This window comes from Bos indicus, chromosome 6, assembly GCF_029378745.1.
Source record: "Bos indicus isolate NIAB-ARS_2022 breed Sahiwal x Tharparkar chromosome 6, NIAB-ARS_B.indTharparkar_mat_pri_1.0, whole genome shotgun sequence".
Lineage (NCBI taxonomy): Eukaryota > Metazoa > Chordata > Mammalia > Artiodactyla > Bovidae > Bos > Bos indicus.
The window spans coordinates 3513058-3528493 of NC_091765.1; the positions used below are offsets into that span (position 1 = coordinate 3513058).

At 38.3% G+C, this 15436-nt stretch overlaps 1 protein-coding gene and 1 long non-coding RNA gene across 3 annotated transcripts; one reads left to right on the forward strand and one right to left on the reverse strand.

The window, feature by feature from the left end:
* Positions 1-24: 24 nt before the first annotated feature.
* On the reverse strand, positions 25-12823 carry EXOSC9 (exosome component 9). Of its 2 annotated transcripts, XM_019962192.2 has the most exons (12): positions 12646-12823; positions 12216-12310; positions 11455-11574; positions 11234-11336; positions 10185-10322; positions 7878-7960; positions 4903-5035; positions 3821-3909; positions 3014-3160; positions 2246-2430; positions 502-580; positions 25-172 (listed from the first exon to the last, which is right to left on the reverse strand). In XM_019962192.2, the coding sequence occupies exons 1-12, from the start codon at positions 12709-12711 to the stop codon at positions 88-90; spliced, it is 1323 nt and encodes a 440-aa protein (XP_019817751.1). In that variant the 5' UTR covers positions 12712-12823; the 3' UTR covers positions 25-87. The 2 variants fall into 2 exon arrangements, with proteins under 2 accessions (XP_019817751.1, XP_019817752.1); XM_019962193.2 differs by lacking the exon at positions 502-580.
* Positions 12824-12835: 12 nt separating this feature from the next.
* On the forward strand, positions 12836-14629 carry LOC109560208 (uncharacterized). The gene is made up of 2 exons (XR_002180884.2): positions 12836-12986; positions 13941-14629. It is a non-coding gene; the product is annotated as an uncharacterized lncRNA (long non-coding RNA).
* The last annotated feature ends 807 nt before the right edge of the window (positions 14630-15436 follow it).

The window sequence follows — 15436 nt, forward strand, 5'->3', positions numbered from 1 at the left end:
TGGATTTGTGAATAAAATACTCGATTGTTAGCACTGAATAAATACCTTTTTAATAGTTATATACACAAATATACAACTATGTGAACTTTAATTGGCCGCTCTCTTCTTTTTTCTTTTCTTCACTGGCTTTTTACTTGGTGCTTTTACTTGTGTTGCACTGATGGTCTGTGTTCTGTGAACAAAGTAAATTAATGTTTCAAAAGTATTAGTACTATGAGCTGATTCCACAAATGGTTTTTACCAACCTTACTTCCTACACTGCCCCCTACTTTGGTGATCCAAACTTTACTTTTTCCAGTAGGTTGGATATTTACCAACTATGGCAAAAGAATACTGTAACCTTGAAAGGCACCCATGCAGATGTATAGAGAAACCATAGAAAGAACATCTGGATTGCTAATGAAAAAGGTGTCTGTTTAGAGGGTAAGATGACAATAAACCAGAGAGCAAGCCTCTAAAGAGTCTTGAGTACACATTTGAAATAAATCAGAAATTTGTTACCTTATTTTCTTTGGATTCTTATCTGGTTCTAAAATGATCATTTCTTCTTCTTCACTGTCTGAGAGCACTATAGGGGCATCTTTAAGAAAATGTTAGAGGAATTAGATTTCAGATAGAAGAGGCCCAGGTGGCATTTTGGCTGGAGGCTTACAGATCTGTTTGGTTCTTCCCTTCCCTGAGTTTATTCGTTGGAGTGCTGAAAAACCATGTGTGCTGCTTTCACAGAAAAGTTAGGGGGTAAATCTATCTATTTTACAGATACAGTGCATCTTTTATAGAACTAATCTGGAAACAAGTCAATATGCCAAATGAATTCCTTGTGCTTTTTAAAAGATTTTTGCCAAACTCCTCCAGAAACTGTCAATTTAAATTCCAAAAAACAGTATATGAAGAATCCATTTCCTACAAATCCATTTCTGATCCACGTAAGAGTTTTCCATTTCTTCCTTTGTTCGTATATGTGTGCTAAGTTGTGTCAATTGTGACCCTAGCTCCTCTGCCCCTGGGATTCTCCAAGCAAGAAAACTGGAGTGGGTTGCCACTTCCTCCTCCAGTGGATCTTCCCCACCCAGGGATGGAACCCAGGTCTCTTAGGTCTCCTGCATTGGCAGGCGGGCCACCTATATATATAAAGGCATATATAGTTAAAAAAAAAAAAAAAAAGTATCAAGCTGAGTAAGGATCCCAATCAATGGGTAATTTTTTTTTTTTTTTTTTTGGCCTTCCAAAATACCCAGTAGGTTCTCAGTAATATTTACAGGCAATAATCTTCCTCAAAGGCAGACAGGTATGTGCAACTATTTTCTCAGCCAGATTTAGTAACTGTCCTTTAGGTCTACTAACCTACTTTATGTCTACATAAATAATTCATGATAGAATTTGATTTTCCTTAAAATAGCCACAGGTGAGAACCATTTCTATAGTTCTGTTGCTTTCAGGATGCCAAGAACATCTAGGAATACCACTGTTCATACACATTTAGAATGTTGTGGGTTCTCATACAGCTCTATTATGGTAGCCCCATGTGGCTACTTAACTATATCAATAAAATTCAGTATTTGGTTACACAAGCCACATTTCACTGCTCAACAGCACTGGCCTAGGGGCTACTATGCTGGACAGTGTAGACAACATTTCTAACACTGCAGAAAATTGCATGGACAGCACTATTCTAATACATGTTATGATACTTCCTTTTTGTATTTGAGGCTTCCCAACTGACTCAGTGGTAAAGAATCCACCTGCCAATGCAGGAGACGGGGGTTTGATCCCTGGGATGGGAAGACTGCCTGGAAGAGGAAATGGCAACCCACTCCAGTATTCTTACCTGGGAAATCCCACAGACAGAGTCTGGCAGGCTACAGTCAATGGGGTCTTTAAGAGTCAGAAGCAACTTGGCGACTGAGCATGCACTAAAAACTATACAAAGAAAAAACAGCGTGCACGAATGGGGTTTAAGAAACTTATCCTTTTACAACTGGCCTGGATATATAATCAAAAAAAAAAAAAAAAAAATTTTGTGCCACTCTCCTCACATATCAAAGAATACCACCATTCTACAAAGAAAAGTATATTCTTAGAAAAGAACTGGGAGTTAACATTGCAGTTAGCCTCAACAGTTGAAATTTAAATTAACATTTAGTCCCTCTAAATAAGTAAATGCTAATATAAAAATAAGATTCCTAAGATATATGTGTGTATATATATATATACACATTACATATAGCCATAAAGTGTCACATACCTTGGCTTCCAATATTAGAGACTTCTACTCCTGTGTCCATTTTCATACCATCAAGAATGATAGCTTCATCACTGCCACCTTCATCCTCGTCTTCCTTCTCAGAGTCTTCAAGATGACCCCAGGAGTTTTCTATTCCCTCTCCAATTTGGGCGGTCCCAGGAGTCCACAGCACAGGTTTAGAAACACTTAGCAAGTTAAGAAAACTAAATAACAAATACACTGCTATTTGATGCAGTGCTGAAAACAATTAGAATGAAAGTTCTTTTCTGTTAAGTCTGAAGTTCACCTCAAATTCTTACAAAAATTAATGGCTATACTATGGATGGCTGAAGAATGAAGAAAAAAATGTGTAACTCAGGTTAAGATTTTATGGACAGAATGGGTAAAAAATATCAAGACACACACACTGGCTTGGAACATTTCAGTTGTAGTAATAAATTTGGTAAATGAATTAACTTTAAGAACAATGTAATGGTGTGTATATAGTCTTTGACTATGTCACTGAGATTCAAGAATTTTTCCAAAAGGAAAATAAAACACTGAAAGTTGTTAGAATATAAAATTTTCTGATTTCTGAGGATAGTTGAAGGGAAGGTAGATGTTACACCATCAATTTACCTCAACACTATCTTGTCTTGTAAATGTTTTTTTCTAACAGTGTTTTCAGAAAAAAATTTCAGTATGCACGCACTTCACACAGCCCTAATCATGCCACAAGTATTATAAATCTTGTTTTTACTGAGAAAAAAAATCACCCAGTAAAGATACACTTCTGAAGGAGGTTCAGCTTCAGAAATGATTTCTTCTGCTTTCTCTTCCACATCAGAGGTATCAATAGGGGCCTTTTCCATTTTAAATGCTGTAATCCTTTGATTTGCCATAGATTCTGCAAAGCCAAACTTTCCACCTTCTTTCCTATGTGGATTTTTTTAGGGAGTGGGGAGGGAAAGGGAGATTGAGATGGAAGAGAAGACAGGAAGGAAAAAAAAGTTAACTATTTTATCCTTTTGATAGATGAGACATTGGATGAGAAATTATTTGACTAACTTAATCTCACCCATTTATTTGGCCTATCAAGTGAGATAATAGAAAGCTACTATAATTAACCATTTCTTAAACCACGTGCCAAGCATGTGCTATGTGCTTGAAGTATATTATTCTCCAAACCTCAAACCAGCCCCACCAGGTAGGCAGTAACCTCCCAGACCACAGAAGACACTGAAGTGCCAAGACACAGCTATTGCTTAATGTCACAAAGTAAGAAGAGATGGGCATCAACCCCAGCTTGTGTTCTGTTAGTATAAGTTACCAGATTCTCTTTTTCCTAAGAAATGTTATTTTTTTTTTTAAAGAAAAGCATTGTGTGGCCTTTCAGTACAGATTATGCTTGAATGGAATGCAATACAATAAACAGTTTGATCAACTTTCAAAAACATTAAGTACTATATTCAACTGAGACTATTAGATAAGGAAAGATTTGAGTGTAAAAATTGTATGGTTATGCTTGTGCAAGGAAAGTTGTTAACAGAAAAATTTATAACAAGACCATTCAATTCTAAAAAAAATTAAACTTACCTAACTTTCTGGTCGTTCTCCAAAGCTTTTTGTATTAGCTCTGTAATTTCCACTACTTTCACACCAGCTATTTTACTGCATCTCAAAACCTATTTATAAAAGTGAATGCTATTATTTAAAGACAACAAATCAAAGAGTTTTCTTTAGCAAAACTAAAAACATAAGATTAGTTTTTCTACCTTTGCAATTTAAGCCTTACTTTTTTTTCAAATTAGAAAATAATACAATATAAAAACACAAATTAAGGCAAGATGTAAGAGACTTTTAATTAAGGGAACTGACCAGAAACTTTTCTATGACAATGTAAGATACCACTAAAAAGGCCACATGTACACTCACTTCCTTTCTGTGAGTGATCCCTATCTCTGCTCAAGACAGAGCTGCAAAGTGTCCTCTCAGAAGCTTTCATAAAGCAGACTCCCAGGCCTCAGGGACCAGTGGTTCAGAATCTCTGGAAATAACATTTACATTTAATTTATACTACACAGTCCAAAGTATCCATATTGATCCTTACATTCTAACAAGAAGGTGCTGACATTAAGACTACTTCCTATTTTACAGATAAAGAGACTAAAGAACAAAAAGATGAAATAATCTGCCAAAGGTCAGTTAGTGTAAGGCAGAGCTGGAACTCCAACCAAGTAGCCTTTGTGCTCCTAACCAGCTGCACCATGTGCTACGCAGCAATCTATTTTCTAAAAGCCTCCACATGAACCTTATATGCAGCTGGATTTGAGAATTTCTGCCCACTGTACCCAAATCTCGAAAGTAAAATTTATACCTAAATCTACTTTATGACACTTAAAAAAAAATAGGGATATAAATCCCTTTCCTCACTGGGAAGAAGAGTATTCTTCTATGTAGAGGGGTTAGACTGTGGAGCACCACACACCGGGGAGGAAGGCAGGAAGGACCCCTTGTAGCATAAGGACAACAGAGCATAAGGATAGTCATGAAACCAGAGTCTAACAGAGCCTAGGATCAATCACGGAAAATACCTGTTGGATTTTACGCAAAAATCGAGAAAAAGCTTCTAAAACTAAGAGACCTATTCTTAATGGAACATCAATCAAAATACTGACTTGATCTTTTAGCAGCATTATCCCACCACTGGACTGGATGGTACAAATCTCTCGATGCTTATTCATGGCAATCACCAGCAAGCCATCCATTACACGTTCTTCTCGTTCACTGGGATCCACCAATAAATATGTTCTGAAATGAAAGTTAAATGTACCTGAACAAATGTGATACTGAGTGCTTGTCAATTTTTTTAAATTGGATAATTATTTACTGTGTTGGTTTCTACCATTTATCAACCATGTATCAGCCATAGGTATGCCTATGTCCCCTCCCTCCCACCTCCCAGCCCATCCCACCCCTCTAGATTGTCAGGGCACCAGATTTGAGCTCCCTGTGCCATACAGCAAGTGTCCACTGGCTGTCTAATTTTACGTATGGTTAAGTCTATGTTTCAAAGCCACTCTCAGTTTGTTACCTCCCTCCTTCCCTGTGTCCACAAGTCTGTTGTGTGTGTCTGCATCTCCATTACTGCCCTGCAGATAGGTTCATCAGTACCATCTTTCTGGATTCCATATGTATGTGTTAATATATGATATTTGCCTTTCTCTTTCTGACTTAGTTCACCCTGTATAATAGGCTCTAGGTTCATCCACCTCATTAGAATTGAGTTAAATGTTTTTCCTTTTTATGACTGAGTAATATTCCATTGTGTATATGTACCACAGCCTCTTTATCCATTCATCTGTCAATAATCATCCAGGTTGCTTCCATGTCCCGGCTATTGCAAATAGTGCTTTGATGACACTGGAGTACATAATGTCTTTTTCAATTATAGTTTTCTCAGGGTATACATATATATATATATATATATATATGCCCAGTAATGGGATTGCTGGGTTATGCGGTGGTTTTATTCCTCATTTTTTAAGGAAATTCCATACTACAGTAGTTGTATCAATTTGCATTCCCACCACCAGTGCAAAAGGGTTCCCTCTTCTCCATATCTTTTCCAGCATTTATTGTCTTTAGATTTTTTCATGATGGCCATTCTGACTGGTGTGAGGTGATACCTCATTGTAGTTTTGATTTGCATTTCTCTGGTAATGAGCAATGTTGAGCATCTTTTCATGGGTTTATACGCTATGTGTATAGTAATGAGCAATGCTGAACATCTTTTTTTATGTGTTTATAAACCATATGTATATCTTCTTTGGAGAAACATCTGTTAAGATTTTCTGCCAATGTTTTGATTGGGTTGTTTGTTTTTTTGGTATTGAGCTGAATGCTGCTGCTGCTGCTAAGTTGCTTCAGTCATGTCTGACTCTGCACAACCCCATAGACGGCAGCCCACTAGGCTCCTGCGTCCCTGGGATTCTCCAGGCAAGAACACTAGAGTGGGTTGTCATTTCCTTCTCCAATGCATGAAAGTGAAAAGTGAAAGTGAAGTTGCTTAGTCGTGTCCGACTCTTGGCAACCCCATGGACTGCAGCCCACCAGGCTCCTCCATCCATGGGATTTTCCAGGCAAGAGTACTGGAGTGAGGTGCCATTGCCTTCTCCATTGAGCTGAATGAGCCGCTTGTATAGTCTGGAAATTAATCATTTGTCAGGTTTGCTACTATTTCTCCCATTCTGTGTCAGTTTTAAGACAATGGATATTTTTAAAAGATTTGTTATTGTTCAGCCAAGTCATGTCTGACATGAGCTGTAGCCCACCCAGCTCCTCTGTTCATGGGATTTCCCAGACAAGAATACTAGAGTGGGTTGCCATTTCCTACTCCAGGGGAATCTTCTCAACCCAGGGACTGAACCCACATCTCCTGCACTGCAGGCACCTTCTTTACCACTGATCCACTCCGCCTGCCAATGCAGGAGGCATGGGTTCAATCCCTGGGTCAGGAAGAATCAGGAAGATCCCCTGGAGAAGGAAATGGCAACTCACTTCAGTATTTGTGCCTGGAAAATCCCATGGACAGAGAAGTATCAATCTAATCACACCATTTTTAAAAGCCAGCACTATAATAACATCAAGAGAGTGTATGCAGGTCTGAGCCTATGAATTTGAGTCACTTCAATGTGAAGAGACAACAGAATTATTAAAACATTAATTTGGTTAATTTTAAAGCTTCCCTAATATTCTGTACTTTGAAATTCTTTCAGATTCTGCTTATTGCTCATTAAAAAAATGCAAAATATCTCAGGAATAATTTTTAAGATACTGATCACATATTAAAATAATATTTTAGATACACTAAGTAAAATAAACTATATCAAAATTAATTTTACCTGTTTCTTTTTATTTTTAATGTGCTACTAAACCTACATATATGGCTTATGTAGTAACTCTACTGGACAGTGCTATTTCCCTTTAATAAAATTCAGTGACTGAAAGATGAAAGCTTTTCTCCAATTCTCAGTTATAAAATTGCTAAAATATTTATACCTTTGTTTCTAAAGGTATATTAAACTTAAGGCTCAAGTTTTCATTTAAAGGCACCTAAACACCATTTAAAGGACCTAAGATTTCAGGTTTTCTGTTGTAGGAGGAATTAGCAGTGAGTTGTGAAGAAACTGCTGGAGAGCTAAAGGAACCTAGATTTTTACCCATCTGTGAACCATTCCCCCTTGTGACCTGCTCTTATCCTATAACTATTCCATCTATTATGTTCCTCAAATATACTCCAAAGTCTTCTTCCATTAATCCATAGTAAGTCTCACCCACGCTCCAATTAGAACCTAATATCTGTATCTAGGAAAGATACACTAACATGCTGTGGTAAACTCATAAATTTCTAAGTAATCCATGAAAAGAAAAACGTCAAGTCTCTTCGTTTAGAGGAGAGTTTATCACTTCTGTTGAGGAAACTCTCAGTACTGAGCGTTTGTCAACTAATGCTCTTACAAAGAAAGAGAAGAATTATAAAGTACTTTAATATTAAAGGAAGGATTTGTTCATTTGCCTATGGCATATTTGAATGGAACAAAAAATTTCTAGCTTCATTAATAATTTTGGCCATGATGAGGATGAGACTTACCCTTGCTGGAAGAAGGCGAAACTGACACAAATGGGCATGTGATGGATGCTCAATGGTACAGGATCACGTTCTTCTAGTGTATACTGTTTGAAAATAAGTTTCAATAATTACAGTCCCTAAGTTATAAACATACAAAAAAATCATCTTGTACATCAAGTATTAAGGTAAAAGATGAAATCCCTTTAATCCTGAGTACCTAAATAACTTCTTTTGCAATTACCTGTTTGACTTTGCCATTCACCTTTCTTATAACTTTATGTATTTGTCAAAAAGGTTTATTGAGGTATAATTCACATACCATAAAGTCCACTAATTGTTAGTAAATAATCCACTTTCTAGTAAATATACCAGTTCAGTTCAATTCAGTTGCTCAGTTGTGTCCGACTCTTTGACCCCATGGACTGCAGCACGCCAGGCCTCCCTGTCCATCACCAACTCGCGGAGTTTACCCAAACTCATGTCCATTGAGTCAGTGATGCCATCCAACCATCTCATCCTCTGTCATCCCCTTCTCCTCCTGCTTTCAATCTTTCTCAGCATCAGAGTCTTTTCCAATGAGTCAGTTCTACGCATCAGGTAGCCAAAGTACTGAAGCTTCAACTTCAACATCATAGTTGTGTAATTATTACCAAAATCCAGTTTTTTTTCAAACATTCTCATTACTCACCTCAAATCCTTTTAGCATGTCTGAAGTTGATCACCCTCACTCCCAGGTCAAAGCAACCACTGATTTACTTTGTCTCTAGAAATCTGCCTTTTCTGGGCATTGCATGTAAGTGGAATCAATTTTCCATCTCCTGCATCTGCCTCCTTTCAACTGAGCCTGTTTCATCCACCTTGAAGTATACATGACATCAGCAGCTTGGTCCTTTTTGCTGTGAAATAATATTCCACTGTGTAGATATACCATACTTTGCTTTTCCATTCACTAGTTGGTGAACATTTGGACAGTTTCCAGTTTTTGGCTATAGCAAACAGTGTTGCTATGAACAGTCACATAGAAGTCTTTGAGTGAATGTATACTTTCATTCTCTTTGAGTACACTCTTAGGGACAGAATTGGTGGGCTGTATTAAGTTTACACTTAACTTTTTAAGAAACTGCCAAACTCTTCCAACATGGCTGTACCACTTTACCACCATCAATATCTGTTGAGTATCTTTTTTAATGAATAATTAATTTACTTAGTTTGGGCTGTGCTGGGTCTTTGTTGCTGTGTGGGCTTTTCGGGGGTTACTCTCTGGTTGTGTGGGCTTCTTGCTGTGATGGCTTCTCGTGTTGCAGAGCACAGGCTCTAGGCGAGCAAGCATCAGTAGCTGCAGCGTGTGGGCTCAGCAGCTGCAGCTTATTGGCCCCAGAGCGCTGGCTCAGTGTCTGTGGCTCGGGGGCTGAGGTGCTCCGTGGCCTGTGAGATCTTCATGGATCAGGGATCGAACCTGTGTCTCCTGCACTGGCAGGCAGATTCTTCACCACCCAGCCACCAGGGAAGTCATTTTTTAATAAGTGTCTTTTTTCCCTACTAATCATACTATACTCTCTTACTTCCTTATACCAACTCCCTTCTCTAAAGCAACATCTCCATTGTTAACAAAACTTTGTCTAACATCTCTGTCTTTCAAGAGTCTGCTCCAACTTAATTCCTAAAAATAGCATCATAAATGACAGCTTAGAGAATCTGGGCATCTGATGTTTCCTTTTGTAAATTCAAAAATCAAACTATCACCACAGCGCACTTTCACTGTCCTAGCACATAATTTATATAAATTGAAATTGAGATACTCTGTACACACAAAAAAGGACAATGGAAATAGTCTAAGTCCATGATTTTTGAAATGTGATCCTTATACCACCACTATCAGTATCACCTGGGAACACTGTTAGAAGTACAAAGTACATCCTATCCCATCCTACTCTGAGGGTGGACACTAGCAATATGTTTTAACAATCATTCCAGGTGCTTCTGATGGCTTTTGCCACAGAATAAGAAAAAGCATCTCCCTGTGAAAATACTGAGAACTGTATATTTCTCACACACCCCCTAAGCATAAGCCAGCCACTTTATCTAATGCTCAATCCAGTCTAGTTCTATTTTAGAACATCAAGACAGCCTGTACTTCCATCGACAAAACTTCTGTATAGGAGATTTAAGAGATTTCAAGGGCAATTATAAGCACATGTAGTTTTTGCCTTGTGAACAAATTTTAGAACATATCTAATTGCCATTTACAACAAAACTTCATTAAAAACAAGTTGTCCTGCACATCATTCATTCTTAAGAAGGAGCCTGGCTCACATCATGGGAGCTTACCAATGTTACTTCATCTCCTTGGACAGAGACATCAGGCCTTCGGAAGTGACATAAGGCTACAATTGCAGCAATGCTGGCAGCATCGATAATATTTCCATCATGATTTAATAAATGCAGGTCCACACGTATTTGCCAAACCTAAATGTGAATTTAAAACAAAAATAAATCCTAAATGGTCACAAGCACAGATTATTTATAAGGAAAGATAACACTGTGTGCAAATTTTTCTCTTGCTGTTAAAACATGCCTTTATTCCTTCCAATGTACCAGTAAAAACATATTTAGAAAAGTATTAATCCAGACCAACACCTGAAATACCAATAGTTCACCTTTCTATGAGTCATTTGACGACAGTAAAATATATACTCCAACTGAACAGAACCACCCTTATGTTTAGTACTAAGATTTCCCTAACTCCCAAGACTAACATATTTTTATTGTCTCCTAACTTAAAAAACTTAAACACTTAGGTTCCTGGACAATATTTATGACAACCTTACAAGTACAGGAAGTATAATATTCAAGTGTGCAATGTGGAAAGATTAAAGTGACTTCTCTGAAGCCAAAAAGATGGTTAAAATACCCTAATCAAGAATGAAGTTTTAATTTTATTAAGCAGCACACTATGTTGACAGTAATATTTCCAATGTCAGACTACCAGTGACTCACTATGAGGCCTGTGTGGGTCAATGAACTTATCCAAATCAAGGATTTAATCAGATCTTTAGTTCTTCATCCATAAAAAAGGAGAGTCTTACCTGCTTCCATCAACTCACTTATAACATAAGAAAGAGACATGAGAATATGTAAAAACCACAAGTTCTTTGAATAAAGAATTTGTATACAAATCTAAGCTGCTATTTTCACCAATGTTTTTTGTCCCTCCAAAGAGAGATTCTATAGAAAGTTCTACAGACAGCACTCCGTAACATCTGAAGTGAACCAGAAAACTGAATTAACTGAAGCTCTGACAATGAAAGCACAGGTAGAGAGATCCACAAATCAACAGCACTTATCCCAAGATTAAGAATTTTGGGTATATTGCCCACCTTTTCACCAGCAACAACACAGAGAGATTCAGTATCTATACACTTCGAATTTCTTAAACATCTTTCCAAGAGGCGATTCAACTTCACCAAGAGATCTGACTGCCTGTGAAAACAGGAATGGGCTAATGTCATGAAATGTAATACCAGGCATTAAAACAATAGCTCATCCCTGTTAGGCTTTCCTCTGGTTAAAGTAGTTTTTTTAAAAAAGATTTAAATACCTGCCAGGTTCAAAAGCTGGGGCAGCCATCTGAGAGAGTTCAAGGTTAAAAAAAAGAATACCTTCTGTTGCCCTATTGAGTTTTGGAGAAACAAGTTCACAGGAAACCTGTCCAAGAACTCTGCAAATACAAAGTGCAAATCTGTTAACTAAATATTCAGTATGATATATCCCTATGGTTGAAGTTACAAAGTACAGTAGTAGAATACATACAGAAATAAAACATATATAGGCATACCCCGAAACATCTATTACAATATTTAGAATTCCACAGATTTTTAAGCGTCAATGACCATTACTCCTCTTTTCACAAATATTTAGTGATACAATCGGACATGCAACCTTGAGACACCTTAAGTTTTCATATGGCATAGTTCACCAACATTATCTGACCAATACCTCCACAATTTCCAAATGAACATTAAAAATCAAATTCTCATGTCACTCGGGAAAAGAAGGAAAGTAGGCCCTTCTCAATGACAACAAATGTAAGGAACAAATTCAGTGCAATCACTGCTGGCTGCATATATGATTCACAGAGATCAGAAACAACCATGTGTGGCTCGTGTTGACAGAAAATATATTCATGATTAAAAATGTAAAGTGTAGTTATAAAACTAAAGTCCTACATTTAGGAAAATATACTAATTTGGGGCAGCTAAACAAAATACTGTTCAGACTTCTTATCTGCTTTGTAAACTGAGCCAATAAAGTTCTTTTAAATTTCTCCCTATTGGGCTTATACCTAATTTGAATTGTTACCTTGTTTTCCCAAGCTCCACAATGCAGCACCCATAATCTGTTCCAAATGAAATCTTGATGTTCCTATAATCATAGGTTTGTCTGCCATCCAGCCGCTGTAAGCAGAACATTCATTCGTTTATTCCTAATACAAATATCTATTACTCTTTGCTAGGCAGGCCCCGGGCTAAGGACTTAGAGGTAAGTGTGATACTAACTACTCCACATAGGAGAATGGAAACTAAATGCCCGGGTACTGACAGTCGCTGGCATGACCCGAGCCTTGAAAAGACCCCACCTGAGCCATATAAATACTGGGGGCTTGGGGAAGCACTGGCGGCTCCTCCTGGGGCTCCCCGGGCCTACGAGAGCTAAGTCTAAGCATCCAGGCCGGAAGGCTGCGAGCCGCCTGCAACCCAACCGCTGACGCAGCGCTAAATTCCCAGTTTACCTTCTTCTCTTCAATGGCGCGGAGTAGAAAGCGGCGCTCGCAGTTTGACAGTGGCGTCTCCTTCATGCTGTCGAATCAGGAGACCAACAAGTACTGGAATCCGCAAGGAAAACAGAACTCGAACCTCTTCACGCGCGCCCAGCTCGCACCGCGGCGCAGAGAATTGACGTCATCAAAGCGCGGTGGCTGAAGCTGGGAAAGCAGAGGCTAGCGGGGCGTCGCTAATGCGCAGGCTCAAAGCAAAGTTATGCCATCCTGACTGAACTCTTCCTGCTGACTGGAGAAGCAAAAGGAGGTGGAATTCAGAGAAAACCGGAAAGATCTGTTTCTTTTAATACAAAGTAAGCGAGAAAAGGACCCCGACAAAACCACCAATGATAGAAATTAATATCAGTAGAGCACTCTCACACTTCTATCTTCAGTTCTAGCGGAGTAGACTAGAAGGTATTATTGCTACTTTACAGATGAGGAGGTTGAGATGTGGCTACTAAAAAGCTGCAGAGGCAGAGTTTGCTGCACATTCATTGGAGAAACACTGGAATTGGAGAAACGCCGTTAAGTAAAAAGTAGGGGAAGGAAGAAAGTTGAAATGGTGAATTAGGGTATTACCGGCTGACGGTGTAACCTCGTAAGCCTTGAAAAGCTGACAAGAATTGAGAATATTCGCAGTTTGTAACTAATCGTGTTATACCTACCATTGACTGAAACAAAATTTTCTGTTTATTTCTTACAGTCTCCCCAGTTATTTTAAGGTATTAACCTCCTTTTATAGCAGGCGTAGAGGACTTTTGTGTGTTCGTCTGCCAACCACTTGGCTTTTGGGGAGAGACAGAATCAAGAAGTACAGATCTTCCTCCACTTAGGGTAGAGTTATGTGCAGATAAAGCCATGTTAAGTCGAAAATACATTAATACACCTAACCTAAGAATGTCATGGCTTAGCCCAGCCTGCCTTAAACTTTGCTCAGAACACCTACATTAGCCTGCAGTTGTGCAAAGTCATCCAACACAAAGACTACTTTATAATAAAGTGTTAAATATTACGTATAATTTACTGAATATTGTCCTGAATGTGAAAAGCTGAATAGATGTATGGGTACAGAACGGTTGTATCAATTGTTTGGTGGTGGTTTAGTCACTTAGTCGTGCCCAAATCTTGTGACCCCATGGACAGTAGCCAGCCAAACTCATCTGTCTGTGGGATTACCCAGGCAAGAAAACTGGAGTGGATTGCCATTTCTTTTTCCAGGGGTTTTCCTGACCCAGGAATCAAACCCAGGTTTTCCTGCATTTCAGGTGGACTCCTGGATGGCCAAGGGAGCTGTGGTTGCCACCAGTATTCGACATGACCATGGAGTATCGGACTACATATCCATTGCCTGGGAAAAAGATCAAAACTCATAAGTATGGTTTCTACATATTGCTTTCAAGCCATGGAAAAACTGAAAGTGGAACCATTGTAGTCCAGGACCATCTGTAGTTAAAAGCAGGATTCTGACTGAGCCCAGATTCTGATTCTGCCCTTTAATTGTTCTGTGACCTTCACCAATGTAGCCTATATATTTCACTTTTACTCATCTGCAAAATAGCAATGATAAACTTACTGATTATGAGAAAAACAGTTTAGCACATGTCAAATGCTTGGAACAGGGCCTGGCTTGGAATTGGGCACTAGTATTCACGTATTACTGTTGTTTTCTTTGCTTTAGTAATAGGCAATGTAACTCCTACACAGGCTCCATTCCACTTCTGTCTCCTCTCAAGTGTGTTTCCCTAACAGTGATAGTCTCAATTTATACCACTTGTAATAGGTGTACTCAATTAATTACTTGTATTACTTGTGAGAGCTTCTTGTGTCCTAAGAATAATTCAAGAGCTGGGATAAACAGGGTGGACAATCTCCTGACCCTTAAAAAAATGTATATTCTCTTTGGAGGAGATAAACAATTAAAACATACACAAATAAAACAGTTCCACATACTAAATGTTATCTGAGGAGTCTGTTTTAATAGGGCTAGGTGCTGGAAGAGGTCACTATGTAGAGGTGACATCTGAGTTAAGTAAATCATTCATGATGAGAAAGATCAGCCAGAATATCATCTGCAGGAGAGAAAAAGTCTTTCAAGAAGAAGGACCCATGTGAAGCAAGACTGAGGTAAGGAAGAGCTTGACATTGTTTGGAGACAGAAATTGTGAAGAAGGGAATTGAACAGATCTTATATCTACACATTCAGATAGCTGACTGAGTTTTTAAAAGGGGCAAGACAATTGCAGGATATAGGTCCTTTAAGTTCTTTAACAACACAGTTCATGTTTATAGCTTTGCAACAGAACTCTTAGCTACTAAATATATCATTTAAATCTTTGGGTCATTTTAGTGGGCATTTGGTAATTTCTCTTTCTTGTCAGAAAGGATATAGGCCTTTACTGAAATAGTCTGTCCTTTCCTGGAAAACAACTTGGTTGTAGAAAAAGAATGGACTTTGACTTCAGATAATCTTCAGATCAAATGGACTCTAGGTGAATTAATAATCCTTCTGAGCTTCAGCTTCTGTGTCTTTAGGTTGGAAACAATTGCTTTGTGTTAAGTGGTCTGAATGAAAGCCTCTGACATGTTTTTGACATAATAGCTATTCAAATTGTTAGTTTCCTTCCTTTTTTGATTTGGCAAGGCTTTGCATGAAACTGCCCCAATACGCCATGTCTGATCGCTATTCTGAGATTGCTGCTTCAATACTTTGCCTATGCTTACCTACCTTTCCCCTGTGCACCTTCCACTTTTGTGTCATTTC